The sequence below is a fragment of the Cydia fagiglandana genome, chromosome 10 (genome assembly GCF_963556715.1).
Source record: "Cydia fagiglandana chromosome 10, ilCydFagi1.1, whole genome shotgun sequence".
Classification (NCBI taxonomy): domain Eukaryota; kingdom Metazoa; phylum Arthropoda; class Insecta; order Lepidoptera; family Tortricidae; genus Cydia; species Cydia fagiglandana.
Window position 1 is genome coordinate 19115430 of NC_085941.1, and position 18320 is coordinate 19133749.

At 39.9% G+C, this 18320-nt stretch overlaps 2 protein-coding genes across 2 annotated transcripts; both read right to left on the reverse strand.

Annotated features, from left to right (window-relative positions):
* Window positions 1-1105: 1105 nt before the first annotated feature.
* LOC134668259 (uncharacterized) lies at window positions 1106-7479 on the reverse strand. The gene is made up of 5 exons (XM_063525746.1): window positions 7361-7479; window positions 6386-6638; window positions 3114-3326; window positions 2353-2484; window positions 1106-1268 (listed from the first exon to the last, which is right to left on the reverse strand). The coding sequence occupies exons 1-5, from the start codon at window positions 7473-7475 to the stop codon at window positions 1115-1117; spliced, it is 867 nt and encodes a 288-aa protein (XP_063381816.1). The 5' UTR covers window positions 7476-7479; the 3' UTR covers window positions 1106-1114.
* An 8184-nt stretch (window positions 7480-15663) lies between these two features.
* Window positions 15664-16480, reverse strand: LOC134668261 (uncharacterized). Its single transcript, XM_063525748.1, has one exon. It carries the CDS (start codon window positions 16439-16441, stop codon window positions 15857-15859), a length of 585 nt encoding a protein of 194 aa, XP_063381818.1. The 5' UTR covers window positions 16442-16480; the 3' UTR covers window positions 15664-15856.
* Between the last annotated feature and the right edge of the window lie 1840 nt (window positions 16481-18320).

Consider the following 18320-nt stretch of genomic DNA (forward strand, 5'->3'; position numbering starts at 1 on the left):
ATAAAGATAAGATAAGATAAAAAATAGTTTATTCAAGTAGGCATATTACAATGCGCTTATGAACGTCAAATAAACCTTTACCGGCTCCAACCGTACACCTCTGCCCCGAGAAGATTTAAATCCCCCCTCAATTGGAGGAGGGTATCCCAATATGGGACCGGCAACAAACTCGGCGGGACACATCTTTTCAAAACATTATTACATCTTATAATTAACATGCATTACGAGTAATTAAGAAAAATACAATTTAAATTACTATAGAATTCATGCAATTATACTCAGTGAGTACATAACTTTATAGAATTTGATATAAAAAATAAACATATATGTACATGAAATCACAAATACGTAGCTCTTTCAGAAAACATATCAAATCTTACAAAAGGAAAATAAATTAAAATCAATAAAAGAAATGAGAAATGAGAAAGAGAAAACATAAAATCATCGAGATTAGTCGAAACTATAGCACTACGAACGCTTAATGTATGTACCTACTTGTTATGGCGTACGCTGTAAATGTACCTTCATGCTCCCAAAGTAAGGCTTATATCAGCACGCTTGCGCCCATGATTTTGGCGTGTAGGTCAGGTTTTTTTATATGACGTTTGGCACTAAAAATGATAGGACTAGTTGCATCAACCAAACTGATAACCATACCTCGCAATCGAGCTAGCAAAACCGTAGCAAATGACAGTTGAATGTAAAGGTTAGCGTTCATATGTCATGAATCATCATCATAACTCATGATAACATAGTCACTATTTTTTAAATTTTAAAGTTAAATTTGTGTTTCAGGAAAGTAAATTATTAAATTACTTCTTTAAATTTTTGTTTATTTGATCTCAATTTGTTTACTCTTAATTTGAAATACAAAATAAATTCTACCTACTTATAACGTAATGATGTGTGTATAGCACAAGGATGTAAATACCTTATTTAGCGTAATCACACGCAAACAGATCTTAAATAATTAATTTAAAACATAGTTTTTTTATTTGACTTAGTAAATACGTATATATGCGTCAACCTTAATATGCAACTGCTACGGTTTTGCTAGCTCGATTGCGAGGTATGCTGATAACAGACGCTTGGTGTAACCCTTACTCTATCGAGATTAAAACTTGTCATATTCCCCCGCCCTATAATGCAAGGAGTTTTCGTTTAGTTTCTGATTGTAGTCGGCATCCGGAAAGGGAACGTTGCAGAGTTTGCTGATTCGGCTCTTCACCTCCTTGCCTCGGATCTTTTGCATTACTTTCTTAACGAATCTGTAGAGTAAAAAAATACAGTTTTAATGTTGATATATGGTATAAAAGTGCAAGCCTTCTAAGAGCAAAGGTGAGTAGATCTTGATGCGAAGCGTGTCGAGTTAAAGGCCCGACCACCTGCGGTCAACAATGACAATTTTGTCGGAGGGGTGCTGACCTGCAGTTGTGGCAGTACAATTGCTGCGTTCGGTGCATCAGTTATGTCAGTCACCTGAGAGCTTGCGAACGTTGCACTCAATAATCAGTACTAAAAAGTGGTTGTGGTCGAAACCGGCCAGGGCAGTATGATATGATATATATGATTATGGTGAACGACAGTCATCACCATAGCATAGGTATCCTTTTACACAAGAGTTTGTATGATATCCCCACGTTAGGCCAATGGGATCTTTGAAATTGGATTGGGAAAGGAAACTGCAGTTGAATGTGGGCACAGCATCTGGTGATCCTTGGAATAGCAGCAGTGGAGAATAATTTTAAAGATGATCATTTTGATAAAGCAAGGTTTTGCGCACGACATTATTTTAGTTAACACTAGTTACACACAAAGCAGAGGACTTGAAACGGAAACTCATTCAAATAATACAATGATATTTTAATAAAAATGGGGACCAGAGACTTTGAAGATGGGTTCAAATGAATAATGAGCTGATTGTAAAATAATTTAAACAAACTCATGAAATGCCTAGAGGTTAAAGAATATAACATGCAGTCTCGGAACATAGTAGTCATAAGACACCGTCGAATTCATTTGAATGGATGCTAATAAAGATTTATATTTGTGCTTAACATACAACCACAGAATAAATAATAGTACTACCGTACAGAAAGGAAACTTCCTACAAAACCGATGTTTGACAGCGGTTTAGGGTCAAATCATGCTGTCCCTTTCTAATACATGGCACTATCCCTTTCGGCTATTTAGGGTTGTCAAAATTCAAGCCATTATCTTATCTGTGGTCGTGCACGCAAAGGGACGTCAAGTGGTGCCAACCCTAATAATTGCTCGGAGCAATGCTGAGCCGAGCGGAGCCGAGTTTGGCCGAAGTCAGGAGTTTCGCACTCCTGATACAACCATACTAACGTGACGAGGTAAATGTTGAAGAAGAAGAAAATGCCGCAACGCAACCACACGGTGGCCGCCATGATCGGCACCCAGCCGCCGAATTCATCTGGATCGTTGATCTGGCGAGGAATCATGCCCCAACCGCTGTGCCTGGTTGTAAGGAAACAAAACCTCAATTAGGTACGACGGAATGTAGAATAACCCCCTAATGAATAGGGTCGGCTCCCTGACACTGCGGGGTTGCGAACTGCATTGCAGCCATAATTATGTTTTTAGTTTTAAGATATATTTTGTAATAATTATGTATGCTAGTTTTAAGGAACTTATCTATGGGCCAATAGTTGCCTGAAAATAAATGTTTTCATTCATTAAACTTAGAAAATCTTTGTTAAATTCTGAATATTTTAAACAAACATAAATGTCAAAAGGAGTTGGTTTCTGAACGTTTACATCACATATTTCTTGGCGTAATTTTAAGACTAAAATCCCTAAATAAATAAATTATTGAAAAAAAAACATAAGACTTACTGTTGACTGTTGACACCTTAACATCGGTTAAGGTTGTCAACACCGAAAAATTGCGCTTAAAAATCAACTACCTCATTTTAAAAAATAAAGTATGTTTACGGTACAGTCGCCATCAGATATATCGGAACGGCCTAGGTGCTCACAAATATCTGAACACGCCTCCATTATAAAGGCGTTAAGAGCGTGTTCAGATATTTTTGAGCACCTCGGCCGCTCCGATATATCTGATGGCGACCGTACGATAAGTTTACCTAATAATCATAGCTTTAGTTAAGCTCTGCTGTATATCCGCGATATACACAATCGCCATACACACGTCAAAGATGACGGCGCTCGTGGTGATAAAGCGGAAGACCTTAAGGACGATCTTCATCAATTTCATGTTTTTGATCCCGATCAGCAACCTTAGGAGTATAGCTGAGAGAAACCAGAAAACGTGGAGACCGAGGCTGAATTTCACGTATCTGCAATGGGGAACAATCGTAAGGAATTTAAATTATACAATACTCTTTATTGCACTCCTCACATAATTTAAAATAATGTACAGTAACATAAACAAAGACAATTGGATAGAGGGGACAGGCGATCTTATCGTTTAAGAGCGATCTCTTCCAGACAAACTTTGGGTATTGCAGACTAAAGAACTAGAATACGGTAGGTGGCCCAAAGAAAAGATATGAAAAATGGAATCTAATCAAACAACACAAAACATATGGTTTATATATTGAATAAAGAAACAACAGTGTAAATAATAAAAAAGTAAGGAAGGGATAAATAGTATTCCATAATTATAAAGGTAAATAACTATATTATTTAGAAGGCAAGATCGAAGGTGGAAGAGAAAGAAGAAAATCACGAGCAAGCTATACACAACGACTAAAAGTAAAGGAGAATGTTGTGTCGTAGGGACCTAAAGAACTTGGCCGAGGACCGCGAAAACTGGCGTCTACTCCGCCGACAAGAGACAGGCTTTTAATGATAATCAAAACCATGTAACTATAGCCTAAAAGCTTCTAACTATGGTCCACGACTAACTTGAATATCTACGTTCAGGAGTGAATATTATTTGAATGTCTTATCGTCATAAACATATTCTACATGGATACTTAACAAACCATGAACAATGTGGAACGCTTTATGGCAGAAACCATATCTCAACGGTGGAACCGTTCTCTAAGCACCATACTGGGCTGGCTGAGATGTAGGATCAGTATCGCCGTTATACGCGCCACCAGCATGTGTATCCGAGGCACACGCCACCGTTTTAAGTCGACCGCCAGGTGGCTTGGGTTCGACGACGGTGCCGCCCTTCCACACATCGATTGAAACCACTTTTCTACCCTACCCACATATGTATTACCTAACCCTTTGCCTATGTACTTATGATTGTTTTAATGTAATAAATTATTGTTTTTTTATGTGGAACGCTTTACGACTTTGCGTGTTACGAGTATCCTTGCGCAGGGACCAATGCTAATCTTCTAAGATAAAGTTAAGATCTATAGTTCGTTTTTTTAGAACTTGCAAGAAGGTAAGCGATCTTGACATGTTTTTTAATTGAAAAACGCTTTTTAAAAATCAAAAACTATTACTTTTTTTTTTTTTTTTTTTATTATTATGCATGGGTTTACTCATGGCCACAGACTAGCCGAGGCGTAGACGTGGCCTACAATGGAGCGAGCTCGCCCAGAAGGTGCCTGTTCACTCTTGATTTGAAGGTTGCCGGGTTATAAGAGCACGGAAATATAGACGCCGGCAAGGAATTCCATTCCTTGGCAGTGCGCATAAGGAAAGTAGAAGCAAAGCGCTTAGTGCGAATTGGCGGAATATCTACCAAGTAAGGATGGAAACCGGCCGTGCGTCTAAAAGTCCGATGGTAGAATGGGGACGGTGGAATGAGCTCGTGTAGCTCTTGGGCACACTCCCCGAAGTGCAACCTGTAGAATACCGACAGGCTGGCGACTTTCCGCCGATGGGCCAAAGTCTGAAGCTTAGCCGTTAGCTTCTTGTCGCCAATCATCCTCCTGGCTCTGCGCTCCACTGAGTCCAAAGCGGCGAGTTGGTATTTAGCTGAGCCATCCCACAGGTGGCTGCAATACTCCATACACGACCGGACTTGAGCTTTGTAAAGTGTTAGAAGCTGTCCAGGTGTGAAGTATCGCTTCACCTTATTTAGGACGCCCAGCTTTCTGGCCGCAGTTTGTGCTTTAGACTCAATGAAGCTGCCGAAGCCGAGGACTGAACTCAGCTCCATGCCGAGGAGTTCCAGGTTGTCGGTAATAGGTACAGATGCACCCCGGAAAGAAGGAGTCAGGTCGAATGGACTCCGTTTAGCGGAAAATAGACACGCCTGCGTTTTGGAGGCATTGAACGTGACCAGATTGTCATCACCCCACTGGGAAACGAGACTAAGGGTCAAGTTCATTCGCTCAACCATGGCCTCTCTCTGTGAACGTATATCTTCCCTGCTGTCACTTGCACTAGCCAAATATCTCTCAACAACCGTACTGTCATCTGCATAACCTACAATGCTGGGTTGCAGCATGTCGTTAATGTGGAGCAGGAAAAGGGTTGCGGAGAGAACAGACCCCTGAGGAACACCGGCGTCAATGGCCATGAGGTCCGAAGAGCAGCCATCAATAACTACTCTGATCGACCGTTCACTCAAGAAATCAGATAGCCAGCTACAAAAATCAGCAGGGATGCCGTAAGCAGGAAGCTTGCTAAGGAGACTTGCGTGCCAAACCCTGTCAAAGGCCTTCGAGATGTCCAGTGAAACAGCAAGCGCTTCACCGTTCCTCTCGATGGCCTCGCCGCAGCAGTGCGTGACATACGCTAAAAGATCCCCAGTAGACCGACCTCGGCGAAAGCCATATTGACGGTCACTGAGCAGATCATTTGCTTCGAGGTATGCCAGCAGTTTGCCGTTAAGTACCCTTTCCATGACTTTACAGAGCATGGAGGTAATGGCGATTGGTCGGTAATTGCAGGGATCAGCACGACTACCCTTCTTGGGTACTGGCTGCACGTTTGCAAGCTTCCAGGATTTCGGCACCGTTCTTGTTTGGAGAGAGAGGCGGTACAGGCGTGTCAGTACAGGAGACAACTCAGGCGCACACTGCTTTAGTACACGTGCAGGTATACCGTCTGGTCCATTGGCCTTATTCACGTCAAGATTCAGCAGAGCTCGGCGTACCTCTTTTTGATGTATAGCAATTCTCTGCATAGAGGAACTGCAATGAGGTAGCGTAGGTGGAAGTTTTGAGCCTGCATCTAGACGTGAATTGCTCGCAAACAGAGAAGCAAACAAGTTAGCTTTCTCTGACTGAAGTTAGCTTACTTATGAAAGCAGAAGAACATAAATGATCGTATTAGATTCATAATTGTTACATATTTGCCGTAACTTATTTTTAAAATGTATTTTTCAATTAAAAGACACATCAAGATTGTTTACCTTATTTCTAATGCTAAAAAACGAACTATAAAGTAGTGATTTTACTGTTTACACTTATTTAACACTTACGTCCTAGTCTGCCCAGATAACTTAGCCACCACATTCAAGGACACATGCTTATTCTTAATAGGTATAATATTCAGCCCAAACGTCTCATTGCTCAGTGACAGGTCCTGGATCTGCCTCAGCGACCTGGTCTTTCCGCAGGCGTTGGTGTCGTATAAATACATGATGCGGGAGAGGATCTCCAGCTCGTATATGCCATCGTCCGGCTTCCAGACGCAGTGGAGGACTGTTGCTACCCCTGCGAACACTATTATACCTGGAAAGGGGATAATATTCTTAAAAAACTAGTGAAATAAGATTGAGCTGGTTTGAATGAAAAAAGTATTAGTTGCTAAGTATCAAATAATAACAAATTCCTGCAGAGTAATTAAGGCCTGTGTCAGGCGTGGCTCACTCCGCGATTTCTAGCGACAAGTACTTGCGGCCCCCACCAATATTGGTATCTAGCAGAGGTGCCGCCCACCACTTACGAAACGGACGCCTGCTCGCGCTTGCGATTATATCTCTTGTAATAGACGCGTTTTGTTAGAGAGTGAACCTTCTCTACTATACTATTATTACATAGCTTCGATGTAACCTATGTTATTCAGTCTGGTGGACCGTAAAGGCAGCAAAGGACGGACAGCAAATGTGTATTGTCAAAGGGCTGAGCTGATTGGCTCTACCAATATTCTGTGAGATATGCATTCTGTCTTGTGATCTAATCTATTTAGTGCATTTAATTTGAATTAACAATCATGCCATGCTTACTCGTACAATCAGCGACAGAAATTGCTAAGGGGAGTTATTCAAAATGATCTGAGCACAAGAATCATTCTGGCTATTATATGTAGAACACTTAGAGCCGAATTTAAGAATTCAGGGCAGGGGGGGGGGAGGAGGAAGTATACAAGGATTTGGTCAGCGTGCCATGAAAACGCGCAAATCAGTTTGCATTTGAATAATTGTTTAAAACACGGGTAAGGGTAAAATACTTACACTGCACGATGACGTACCACGCAATCAACTTCAGCCTAGATTTATCCCTCTTTAGTAACCCTACTGGCTCTGTAGGGCTTCTGCTTCTGACCAGCGTCACCCCTTCAGATTCCATCGTAATTATTGATACTATACTTTTTTGTTAATAGGGAATATTAGGCAAAGCTCTGCGTAGATGCCACCTTTGTGGCACATACAGTAAATAAACCACACTGACACATCACACGTCATGTCAATCACATGGCCTACCGCAAAAGACACACAAAAAAAAGACATACAAGAAAATCGAAATTTCGTTATCTAATCTCTCTATTACTCTTGCATATTTGAGCGATAAAGAGGCAGATAACTAAATTTCGATTTTCGCGTTTACCGGTAGGCCCTTGTTAACAGACCGCCTTGATGCATCAATGTCATATTTTATTGTCTGTGAAAACTTGTCAATAAACAGTTTAAGGCACAGTACGTATAAGTTAGTCTATGAATTTACTAAAGTCGGAGTGCTGCATTCTGGCGGCAGAACCATAGACTTATAATATATAGAGACGGTGTCTCAGCGAGCTGTCACTGTTGCCACTTTTGTTTAGTGTACGATTAACAATGAGGCCCACGTTGCTGTAGCCATGTCGATAAAGTCATATCGATAAACTATCGACATTTCTTGCAATTTTAATTTTACTTCAAAGGCTTAACGATACCTAAAATGACCAAAAACGCTTTTATTCTTTATTGTGGTTATCAGATCACAATTTTATCGCCACGCTCCAGCAGGGAACCAAGGGAAAGTTCAGATATTGATTTAAAATACATAAATACCTCCTAAAATAGGTGTTCCGCAATAATTGAATTATATTATTATATTATAATATATTCATTATCCATTAGCATTTCAATTATTTCGACACGGAAATGGAGATGGGTAGGACATACTATTCGAAGAGGGGAAACAAACAACGCAACCATCGCTTTCGGTTGGAAACCGCCGGAAGGAAGCCGTGGCCTCGGGCGCCCTGTACACTCTTGGCAGCGGTCCGTCACAAATGAGCTACGAGCGGTCGGGTTGAGCTGGAGCGAGGCCAGAGCGGTCGCTGAAAATAGGAAGGCGTGGCGCGAGCTTGTGAAGGCCCTTTGCACCTCTGGGGTGCCTTAGGACAACAACATTTCAATTATGTTTCTGTTTAACGAAGATATTGAAGCTTCAATTAATCCCTATTTCGTTCCGCTGTGTAGCGTTTATCGATATATAACATGATTAAAATCGACTTTTCACATCCCTACAAGAGCACACATATACGCTTTTACGCACACATACACAGCCTGGGCGCATCAAGAAAGGCAACACTTGATTTGAAGTCCACCTTGTCAACAGTATGGTTGTCCTTTTTTGACAAACGGCATTTTTAAAAGAGCGAGGAGAGAGAAATGATACTAGTTGCTGCGCCGTGAAAGAGAACAGAAAACGTTGGGCCATTGGGCAGAACATTGCAGTAATATCCCCTATTTTATCAAGTTGTCAATACGAGTAACATTGGATGTCGAGGTTTTGACAAGTGACACATTGTAGTACTGTGAGACTATGGCAGTAGTGTGATACATAAAAAGTTAATAAAGAGGTTCGTTCGGGACGTAAAACAAGGGTAGAGTCTGGTAGAGTCAGACCGAGAAAAGTCTGCAGTGATTTTGGTAGCCCACGCAGTGCAAGTGTCATTTTAAACATCAATCTTCTATGAAATGATCATGACGTGTAAATAGCACTTGCACTGCGTGGGCTATCAAATTCGCTGCAGACTTTTCTTGGTCTAACTCTAGCCTCAAAGCAGGTATAATTTACTATACAACGTTACTCATTTTAATTGCTCGTGAGTTTAGAAAACAAAATCGTAACCAGACATCCCTGAGATTCTTTGTCATGTTTCCGCAGTAAAAGTTATACGAGCTATAAGTATTTTATGGTACCGACTGTACCTTAAAAGTTTTACTGGCTGTTGTAAAAATGCATGTAATCTAAGCTGTCTGGAAAACACAAATCTTAGGATTCACGCCAGCTTCGACGCCGAGCTCAAGGAGATCTATCCACCCACCGATACTTAGGATGGCAGAATATCGGGCAAAACTTTCAAAACTTCAACATTTATTCAGCCAATAGGCAACAAGGACACTCTTACACGTCAACATTGAATTTAAATACAAGCAAAAATAATAAGGCTGCGTCTTACGTTAGCGAACAACTCGCGAACGCGACGCGGGCCCAAGGCGTTCGCATTTGCAACGAGATCGCCCACGTAGGACACTTCTATAGGTATCAAACGATTGATTCACCTCGCGCCGCATGCTTCGCTTCGCGTTCGCGTGTTGTTCGTTTACATAGTACACACACAACAATTTTATAACACAAACACAACACAACACACAAAACACAATACATCAACAATTTTATAAAATACAACTACTGCAGCAACTAACGGCATTCAACAGTATATTTGGGACAGGGCTCGGAAACCGGTTTTTGCTCCATACAAAAATACCGGTATTATTACGTTCTTTTTCGTTCTTTGGTTTATTATTTCTTTTTTAATTGGACAATCTGATAACACAAATTCGTTACCTAAATACATATCCAGTCTTACGTAAAGAGCATATAAAATAATTCAAAATATTGGTCTATTTGGGGGTTTTTTAAAAATACCGGTTCCGAGCCCTGATTTGGGACGACAAACTGGACGCCTTTATGTAGATTGTAGGTCGGCTAAAAGTACCAATGGGCGGATAGAAAAGGTATTTACTCGTATCGAAATACCAGATACCTAAATCAGCTAAACTAGCCTATTCATGTATCCCAGAGTCTACTAAACTAAAACAAATGACGTAGAACTCTACATTTGCGTAGTCCAGCTCAATGCTCAACGTTCATCGCATTTACGTCACGTCTAATGACTTTCAATCTATTTTCAACCCTATGTCCGTGTGGTAAGAATCAATTTGGGTTGTTATTCTAACAGGAGTAGTGTGTACGGAGCGCTCGACCAAACTTACCGCATGTTTATTCTTACGCGAGAGTTGTTCTCCTGCACAGCAAACAGCATCACTCTTAACTGCCCATTGGTGGACCTTATGCCTTTTGTAATAAGGTTTACATACTGTCAGTTGTACGATGGTACTTACGTTTGGTAACCGTACGACCCGGAACTGTTGTCCTTTACACACATGTAAATATTGAACGGGACGGAAGAGTTTCAGTGGCAAATTGAAATCGTAGCTACGTGAGTTTAGTGGGTTTTTTTCAAGTTTTGTTTACAGAAACAGTTTCAAAAGATAGATTTAAAAATGTACTAGTTTTATACAAGGTGTAACAAAAATAGTGAAGATACGTTTAATTGGCAGTCGCTTTCGTCGTCGATTAATATTGTTATAATATATGAATAATATAAGTAGGTAATATCGATAGCTTATTAGTTATTATACAGTAAACTAATGTGGTAGTGTGCAGTGAATGGAGAATTAACCTTGAAATGCGTTTAACCACCATTTTGGAGTCAACGGCCGGTAGTCCACGTGCTACTTGTAAAGTCCAGCTATCGCTTTACAAGAGCTAATAAATCACCGTACACTGTCTTGTACTAACCGTACAATTTTAGTCGTCGTATTTAGCTCCTAATACGTTGATAAGTACCTACTGGCGAATTAGTCCCACAATTTAAAGAAAACCGGACAAGTGCGAGTCGGACTCGCGCACGAAGGGTTCCGTACCATATTGCAAAAAAAAACGGAAAAAAATGCAAAAACAAAACGGTCACCCATCCAAGTACTGACCACGCCCGACGTTGCTTAACTTTGGTCAAAAATCACGTTTGTTGTATGGGAGCCCCACTTAAATCTTTATTTTATTCTGTTTTTAGTATTTGTTGTTATAGCGGCAACAGAAATACATCATCTGTGAAAATTTCAACTGTCTAGCTATCACGGTTCGTGAGATACAGCCTGGTGACAGACAGACGGATGGACAGCGAAGTCTTAGTAATAGGGTCCCGTTTTACCCTTTGGGTACGGAACCCTAAAAAGAAGAAGACTCGTGTTAGGTACGGGTAGTTCAATAATTAAATATTTAGAATTTGTCGATTCCTTTTTGTATTTTTAAATGGAGGAACAATTTCAGTTCTGCAGCTTACAAAGCAATTAGTATTTGATTATATTTGAGTTATTAACCTAATATGCCACTCTGCAATATATCGGTCCACGAGTATATCTTATGTCGATCAAACGATTGAAAGCGATACCTTGTCATGATAACATAACCCCTCTATATTCATGAACCCTTGAGATGGATCATATAAATTCGGTTGTGCTGCCCCAAAACGTAGTACGTGGTTTTGTAAATTCATTAATTCCGTTTATACATGAGGCTTAGTGTCGGACTCAAGTTTCGGCTATGGTAGGTTTCTGCATACCGGGTGTGGCCTGTAATATGAGCAAAAAATTAAACTGTAGGCTGTACTCCTCGTACTGACCAACATTTGTTCAGCGACTTTTGATTTTTAATACACTTTAAAGTTTAGTCTAAGAAGCAATGTATTGCGAATTTTGTTATGTTTAAGGCGTGACAAGCAACGTCAATCACAATGATATGGCGTGGCGATGGCGTCCATTGAATATAAGTAATATTTATTTCGTATGAAAAATAGGGAGCATCAATACTTCATAATTTTTAAAAGTTGTTGAACAAAAGTGTCACCGTTTGAGGAGTACAATCTATGTTTTAATTATTTGCTCGTATTACAGGCCACACCTGGTATATCTAAAAATCATGTTTCGCCCGAACGTTCGATTTCGCCAAAATAAAGGCCGCGCCGAAACTGCATTTTCAGTACACCGAAGTTTCGGGTTCGGCAGGTTTTAGCAAAAAAAAAACACGTTTTGGCCGAAGGTTTCGTGTCGGCTGATCGAATCACATATAATGTTAAAAAAAATACACTTATATGATTTAAAACAATTGCAACATTCAGAATGACTAGAAATAGAATAAATATTTGAGGTAGAAGCCAAAAACAAAATAATATAACTGTGTAAGTATTTACTTAGGTATGTTTGAATTTATAAGTCCCCTATTTATTACCCCTAATACTTCAGCACAATGAAATAAAAAAATTACAAGCTTATATTATATTGTGATTTTGGTATCGATAACAGTTTCAAAAGAATCTACAACAAGTATTAAATAAAAAGCAATAAAACGGTTCAACAATGTTTCGCAGGCAGATCACGCGCAGTGAATTGAATATGCTAACAATCACTTCGTGCCCTTAATTACAATTAAGGTTTTTTACAGTTAGCTTTGGCAATAAAATTATTTCTATATTTATTTTAGTAGTGACTAGCTTTAAAAAGAAACTCGTTAGTTGATATTATGTATATATCGTCGGCAAATTTTAAGAATCCGCGAATTGGTTGGTCCCACCGCACTGTTTCTTTTCAAAAACCATTTCCTTCACAACTTAACTAGAAGGGAGGATATACGTTCACAGAGAGAGGCCATGGTTGAGCGAATGAGCTTGACCCTTAGTCTCGTTTCCCAGTGGGGTGATGACAATCTGGTCACGTTCAATGCCTCCAAAACGCAGGCGTGTCTATTTTCCGCAAAACGGAGTCCATTCGACCTGACTCCTTCTTTCCGGGGTGCATCTGTACCTATTACCGACAGCCTGGAACTCCTCGGCATGGAGCTGAGTTCAGTCCTCAGCTTCGGCAGTTTCATTGAGTCTAAAGCACAAACTGCGGCCAGAAAGCTGGGCGTCCTAAATAAGGTGAAGCGATACTTCACACCTGGACAGCTTCTAACACTTTACAAAGCTCAAGTCCGGTCGTGTATGGAGTATTGCAGCCACCTGTGGGATGGCTCAGCTAAATATCAACTCGCCGCTTTGGACTCAGTGGAGCGCAGAGCCAGGAGGATGATTGGCGACAAGAAGCTAACGGCTAAGCTTTAGTCTTTGGCCCATCGGCGGAAAGTCGCCAGCCTGTCGGTATTCTACAGGTTGCACTTCGGGGAGTGTGCCCAAGAGCTACACGAGCTCATTCCACCGTCCCCATTCTACCATCGGACTTTTAGACGCACGGCCGGTTTCCATCCTTACTTGGTAGATATTCCACCAATTCGCACGAAGCGCTTTGCTTCTACTTTCCTTATGCGCACTGCCAAGGAATGGAATTCCTTGCCGGCGTCTATATTTCCGTGTTCTTATAACCCGGCAACCTTCAAATCAAGAGTGAACAGGCACCTTCTGGGCGAGCTCGCTCCATCGTAGGCCACGTCTACGCCTCGGCTAGTCTGTGGCCATGAGTAAGCCCATTCATAATAAAAAATATAAAAAAAAGTCCCGCGTCACAGTGCTCCTAATTCTGGGGGGTTTGCCCTTCGGGCATCGGAAGCTACCTAACAAACCTAACCTACCTAAAACGTGGTAAACGTTTACCACGTTCTGTTCTACGGCAGTGACAATAGTGATTGATGTAGTTTGCGCACCGTCCACAGAGCAACGATTGTTCAATGTTCTACCAACAATGGTTAATGAACAAAGCCCGAATTATGAGATAGTGAGGAAGCTTGTACCAGCTCAATGAATATCATAGTTGAGGTAAACCGAGATCGATCTCTCCGTTGTGTGAGGTCGTTGGTTCGGATCCTGACAAGATTTATTTAAAAATGTATACTACGCTTTTTTATTAAATTTAGGATTTTTTATGTTATTTTATACTCAAAATTAATCCTAATAGGAGAAAAAGACTATCCCAAATGTTCCATATATTTTTTGTTCATTCCTTTCCGTTACCGCTATACAAAGTGTATGAAAAATATGAAAAATGGCAACGAAACGGAAATAAAAATATTGGTGTACCTTTTTCTCCTATTTAGATTCGAAAGAGCTAGTGGTTTTGAGTAAAAGGTAATGTCAAAATTTACAAATAAAAAATTAGTTATATTGTTACTTCTAATTTTTAGCTTATTCTAATTATTTTCGCCCTTTTTATAATTTTAGTGACCCTCCTCTAGTCTATTGTACTCAGTGCTATGTTAATTTGTCTACCGTTCTTCACCAATTCACATCTACTCAAAGGCTAACTGGCAGAAATCTCTTAAAGGGATAAGTTTGCCTTTGTACTGCCTATTCTGTGCCATAAATTTGTGTTTTGTACAATGAAGAGTTTATACATACACAAACGTAGTGTACCAACAGCTATAAATAAAATAAATATGTATTACTTAACTTGTTATTGTTACATGAGTAAGTTATCGAGAAACAAAGTTATGGTCATGGTACAGTCACCTGCAATAATATGTCACACAAGGAAAGCCACAAAAATATCTGACACGATCTTATTTGTAGAGCCATAAGAGCGTGTCACATATTTTTGCGGCCTTCGGAGGGTAACATATTATTGCAGGTGACTGTACCTATTCATCTTAGAAGTGTCAAACAGAAATATTTACTCATTGTCCTATGTAACACAGCCAAAGTGGAACGACTTATTTTCTTTCAAGCAATATTTCATAACCAAAAAGTAGCACAACAATAATGGGGCTCAGAAATGACCAAACTTCATTATCATACAAATACACCAATAACAAACGCTATTGTCCAAAAAAAAACACACTTTTGGTCTTTACTCCTTCGTAATAAAGGGGAGAATTGCAAACGCAGAGCTTACAATCGCCATCAGATATATCTTAGCGGCCGAGGTACTCAAAATATCTCAACACGCACTCTAGCTCCTTGACAAAAGAGGCATGTTCAGATATTTCTGAACGCCATGGCCGCCCCGATTCTGATGGCAATTGTACGAAAACTGTGTACGGCAATTAAGCGAAAAAGTTGGAAAAAGCGTAACCATTCCAACAATGATAAGGAGAGGAATGAAACAGGGCATTATGTACCAACACTTGGCTTTTATTTTTATTTCGTTATTCACGAGTGTTTTGGCAAATGGCCGAACTTGAAGCTTCAGTCTCCTTTATAATCTCAAATTGTTGTGTTACGGTCGTGTTTATACGTGTAAAAAGTTTATAAAACATTTGTAAGGGCGATGGTTGTTTCTTCTAAGTAAAATATGACAAAACAAGTCCAAATGCCTTCGCGTCTGTCTATTAAATCTTGGAAAGAGAGCTTTAACTTGTCTTTGTCACGCATAAAATGCGATCGTCATAGGCCCGAACTTGTGAATAAATGAAGACTTGTAGAGGAATTTAAGAATGTCATAGAAAAGACATGGAGTCCGTCTAAGCTAACTATGCACCGATTTGAACAGAACAAAGTGAAAGTGAGTATTTTTTATAGAATTTCATAGAAACACTTTGTCATTGCAAATTGCATGCAGAGTTAGCTTGGTCCAACACTTCAAATGTCACGCTCTGACAGGCCATTTCCAAAGTGACTGACGTTTTATCCACATATGATGCTTTACAACAATATAAACACAACCATAGCCGTTCTGAAATCTAAAAACTTAAAGCACTTGGACGTAAGCAGCATTCTGGTACTGAGGAACAGCGGTATACACGTATATCGGAGCACGGTCCTCATTCCTGTATTGCAGACGCGCCGTATACGCCATATTGCGAACGTCGTTTTGCGTTTCGTACTGTACCCTTTGGAGCTGAGAATCCGGAAGCAATACGTAGTAAGCACCATTAGCATTTACCACCTCAGAATTTTCTTGAAGCTTGCCCTTTGTTTCTTTCGGTAAACCTTCCACTTTCAAGCTTTCTACCTCCTCTTTATCTTCCTTCTCTCTCTCAGGTTCTTCACTCTTTCTTGGGACTCCGTATTCAGTTTGCGGAGCGTTGAAAGTGTGGAAAGGAACAGCATAGCTATCTGAAGGAACTCCGTATGATGTCGCAGGCGGGACAGCTTCTCTGGAAGGCAGCTTGAATTCTTTAGAAGGCTTGTATCCTGCTGCTGGATAAGGTGCTTCTTCGTTCCTAGGAGTAGTAGGTTCAGCTTCTTGCCTTTGGAAGAATCTTGATCTATAGCTCGGTGGCTCAGCAGCCACCAACGCAGCTAAGAGGACAACGCAAGGGAAGGATTTCATGTTGCTTCTTCGAATGTTGGAACTCGAATGATGCTGTGATGTCTACCTGTCAGCTTTTATACATATTCCTGGCTGATTCTGTTTTCCGTTCAGTCCGGATGTGTCATCTCGATCGATATTCCGAGTAAGCGCGACATTGGCCTATAAGCGAGGATCATCGTTGTGTAATGGTTGCCGATTAGGTGTCATTGTTAGTGGCGCGTGCGCCGAATGTCAAGTATGGTTTACTGAAATGGGTTTTAATATTCATGTTTGGTGAAATTTTCTTTCGCCTTTGCTAATTGGGTTTTTGTTGGGCTTTTCGGTTGCTTTGTGACAATGGTATGATAATATAGACTAATTTAATGGCCTTGACCTCAATCTTCCCAATAATGAAGATTAGCATAAGTTAGCAGCACCTTAAATTTTACTATACCTACACCCAGGAACTTGATTCATTTAAATCACCTCAGTAGTAAACAAGCATAGAGTACGATTGATTGTAAGTGGTTACCGCAGCTTATGGACGCTTGCTTGCACCAGAGGCGTCACGTCAATTGGAAAAAGGTCTCCTGTTAAGGTTTAAGAAAATCACTACACCTTATATTATAAAACAAAGTCCCCCGCCGCGTCTGTCTGTCTGTGTTTGTTTTTATGTTCGCGATAAACTCAAAAACTACTGAACAGATTTTCATGCGGTTCTCACGTATCAATAAAGTGACTTTTGAGGAAGGTTTAGGTGTATAATTTGTTAACCCGTGCGATGCCGGGGCGGGTGTCAGTTATAATATTTTAATGTACCTACTATTTTTTTTAAGTAAACTCTTTGGACATTTTACATTTTCATTCTTAGTCAGGAATGTGTATAATTACTATTATTTAGGTAAGTATTACAAAAAGTTTGAGCGCTCTAGTGACAAAAAGTTGTAAAATAATATTAGTGTTCCTTTAAATCCTTTGTACTTACTCTTGGGTTTCTTCATACTAAACACTACGTGACACTGCAACTGCACTGATAACAAAAGCCCCGTTGACTAGGGTAATAGTTCAGTAATTAAAACGCAATGACAATGGCCCCCGTTAGCGATGCATGCATTATGCATGCCTTGCATGCAACATTGGCACCTTGGCGGTGTTATTATGGTCACTACCGCGCCCGTCGGTGTCAAATTTAGATGATGCAATTGATTACGTAATACGAACCAGGCTATCATAAAATGTGTTTTTTTCATAATTACTGAATATTTTTAAGAATGTTGATACTAATAAAATATTATACTCATTGTAGTTAGCAATGAACTGTATTGAAAATGAAATGAAATGAAAATATTTATTTTTAGGCAACTATTGGCCCATAGATAAATACCTTAAACCTAGCATACATACTCGTATTATTATAAAATTATATCTTTAAACTAAAAACACACAATTATGGCTGCGACGCAGTTCGCAACTCGCAACCCTGCAATGTCTGCAATATTGCATGCAAGTTTTTGAACACTCTAACTGGGGTTTATCAGTAGTTTATAATTATCTCTATCTAGTAAAATCCCTTTCAATATAAACTAGCCAATTATTGCAGCTTAGAAATTTTATGGGCACAAAACTTCCAAAAGGAAAAATGTTCTGTCAAGCACGGCGGATGTCCAGAAGTCAAAATTTTAAATTTTCTAAAAATTTAAATTTTCTTTTTTTCCTGTTAAAATTTCCTAAGATTTTTGAGAACTTCCCCAACTTTTCGGAATATTTCCTTTTATTTACCGGCGTAATATTTGACTAAAAAAAGCCTTTTCGTTTAGAAACTTCTCTTTACATAATACTTAAGATTAGGTACTCGAGCAACGTTCTTGTAGTCTGTGCGGAAAGAGAAGAGTCGTGGAATGTATGGGGCTCAATACAT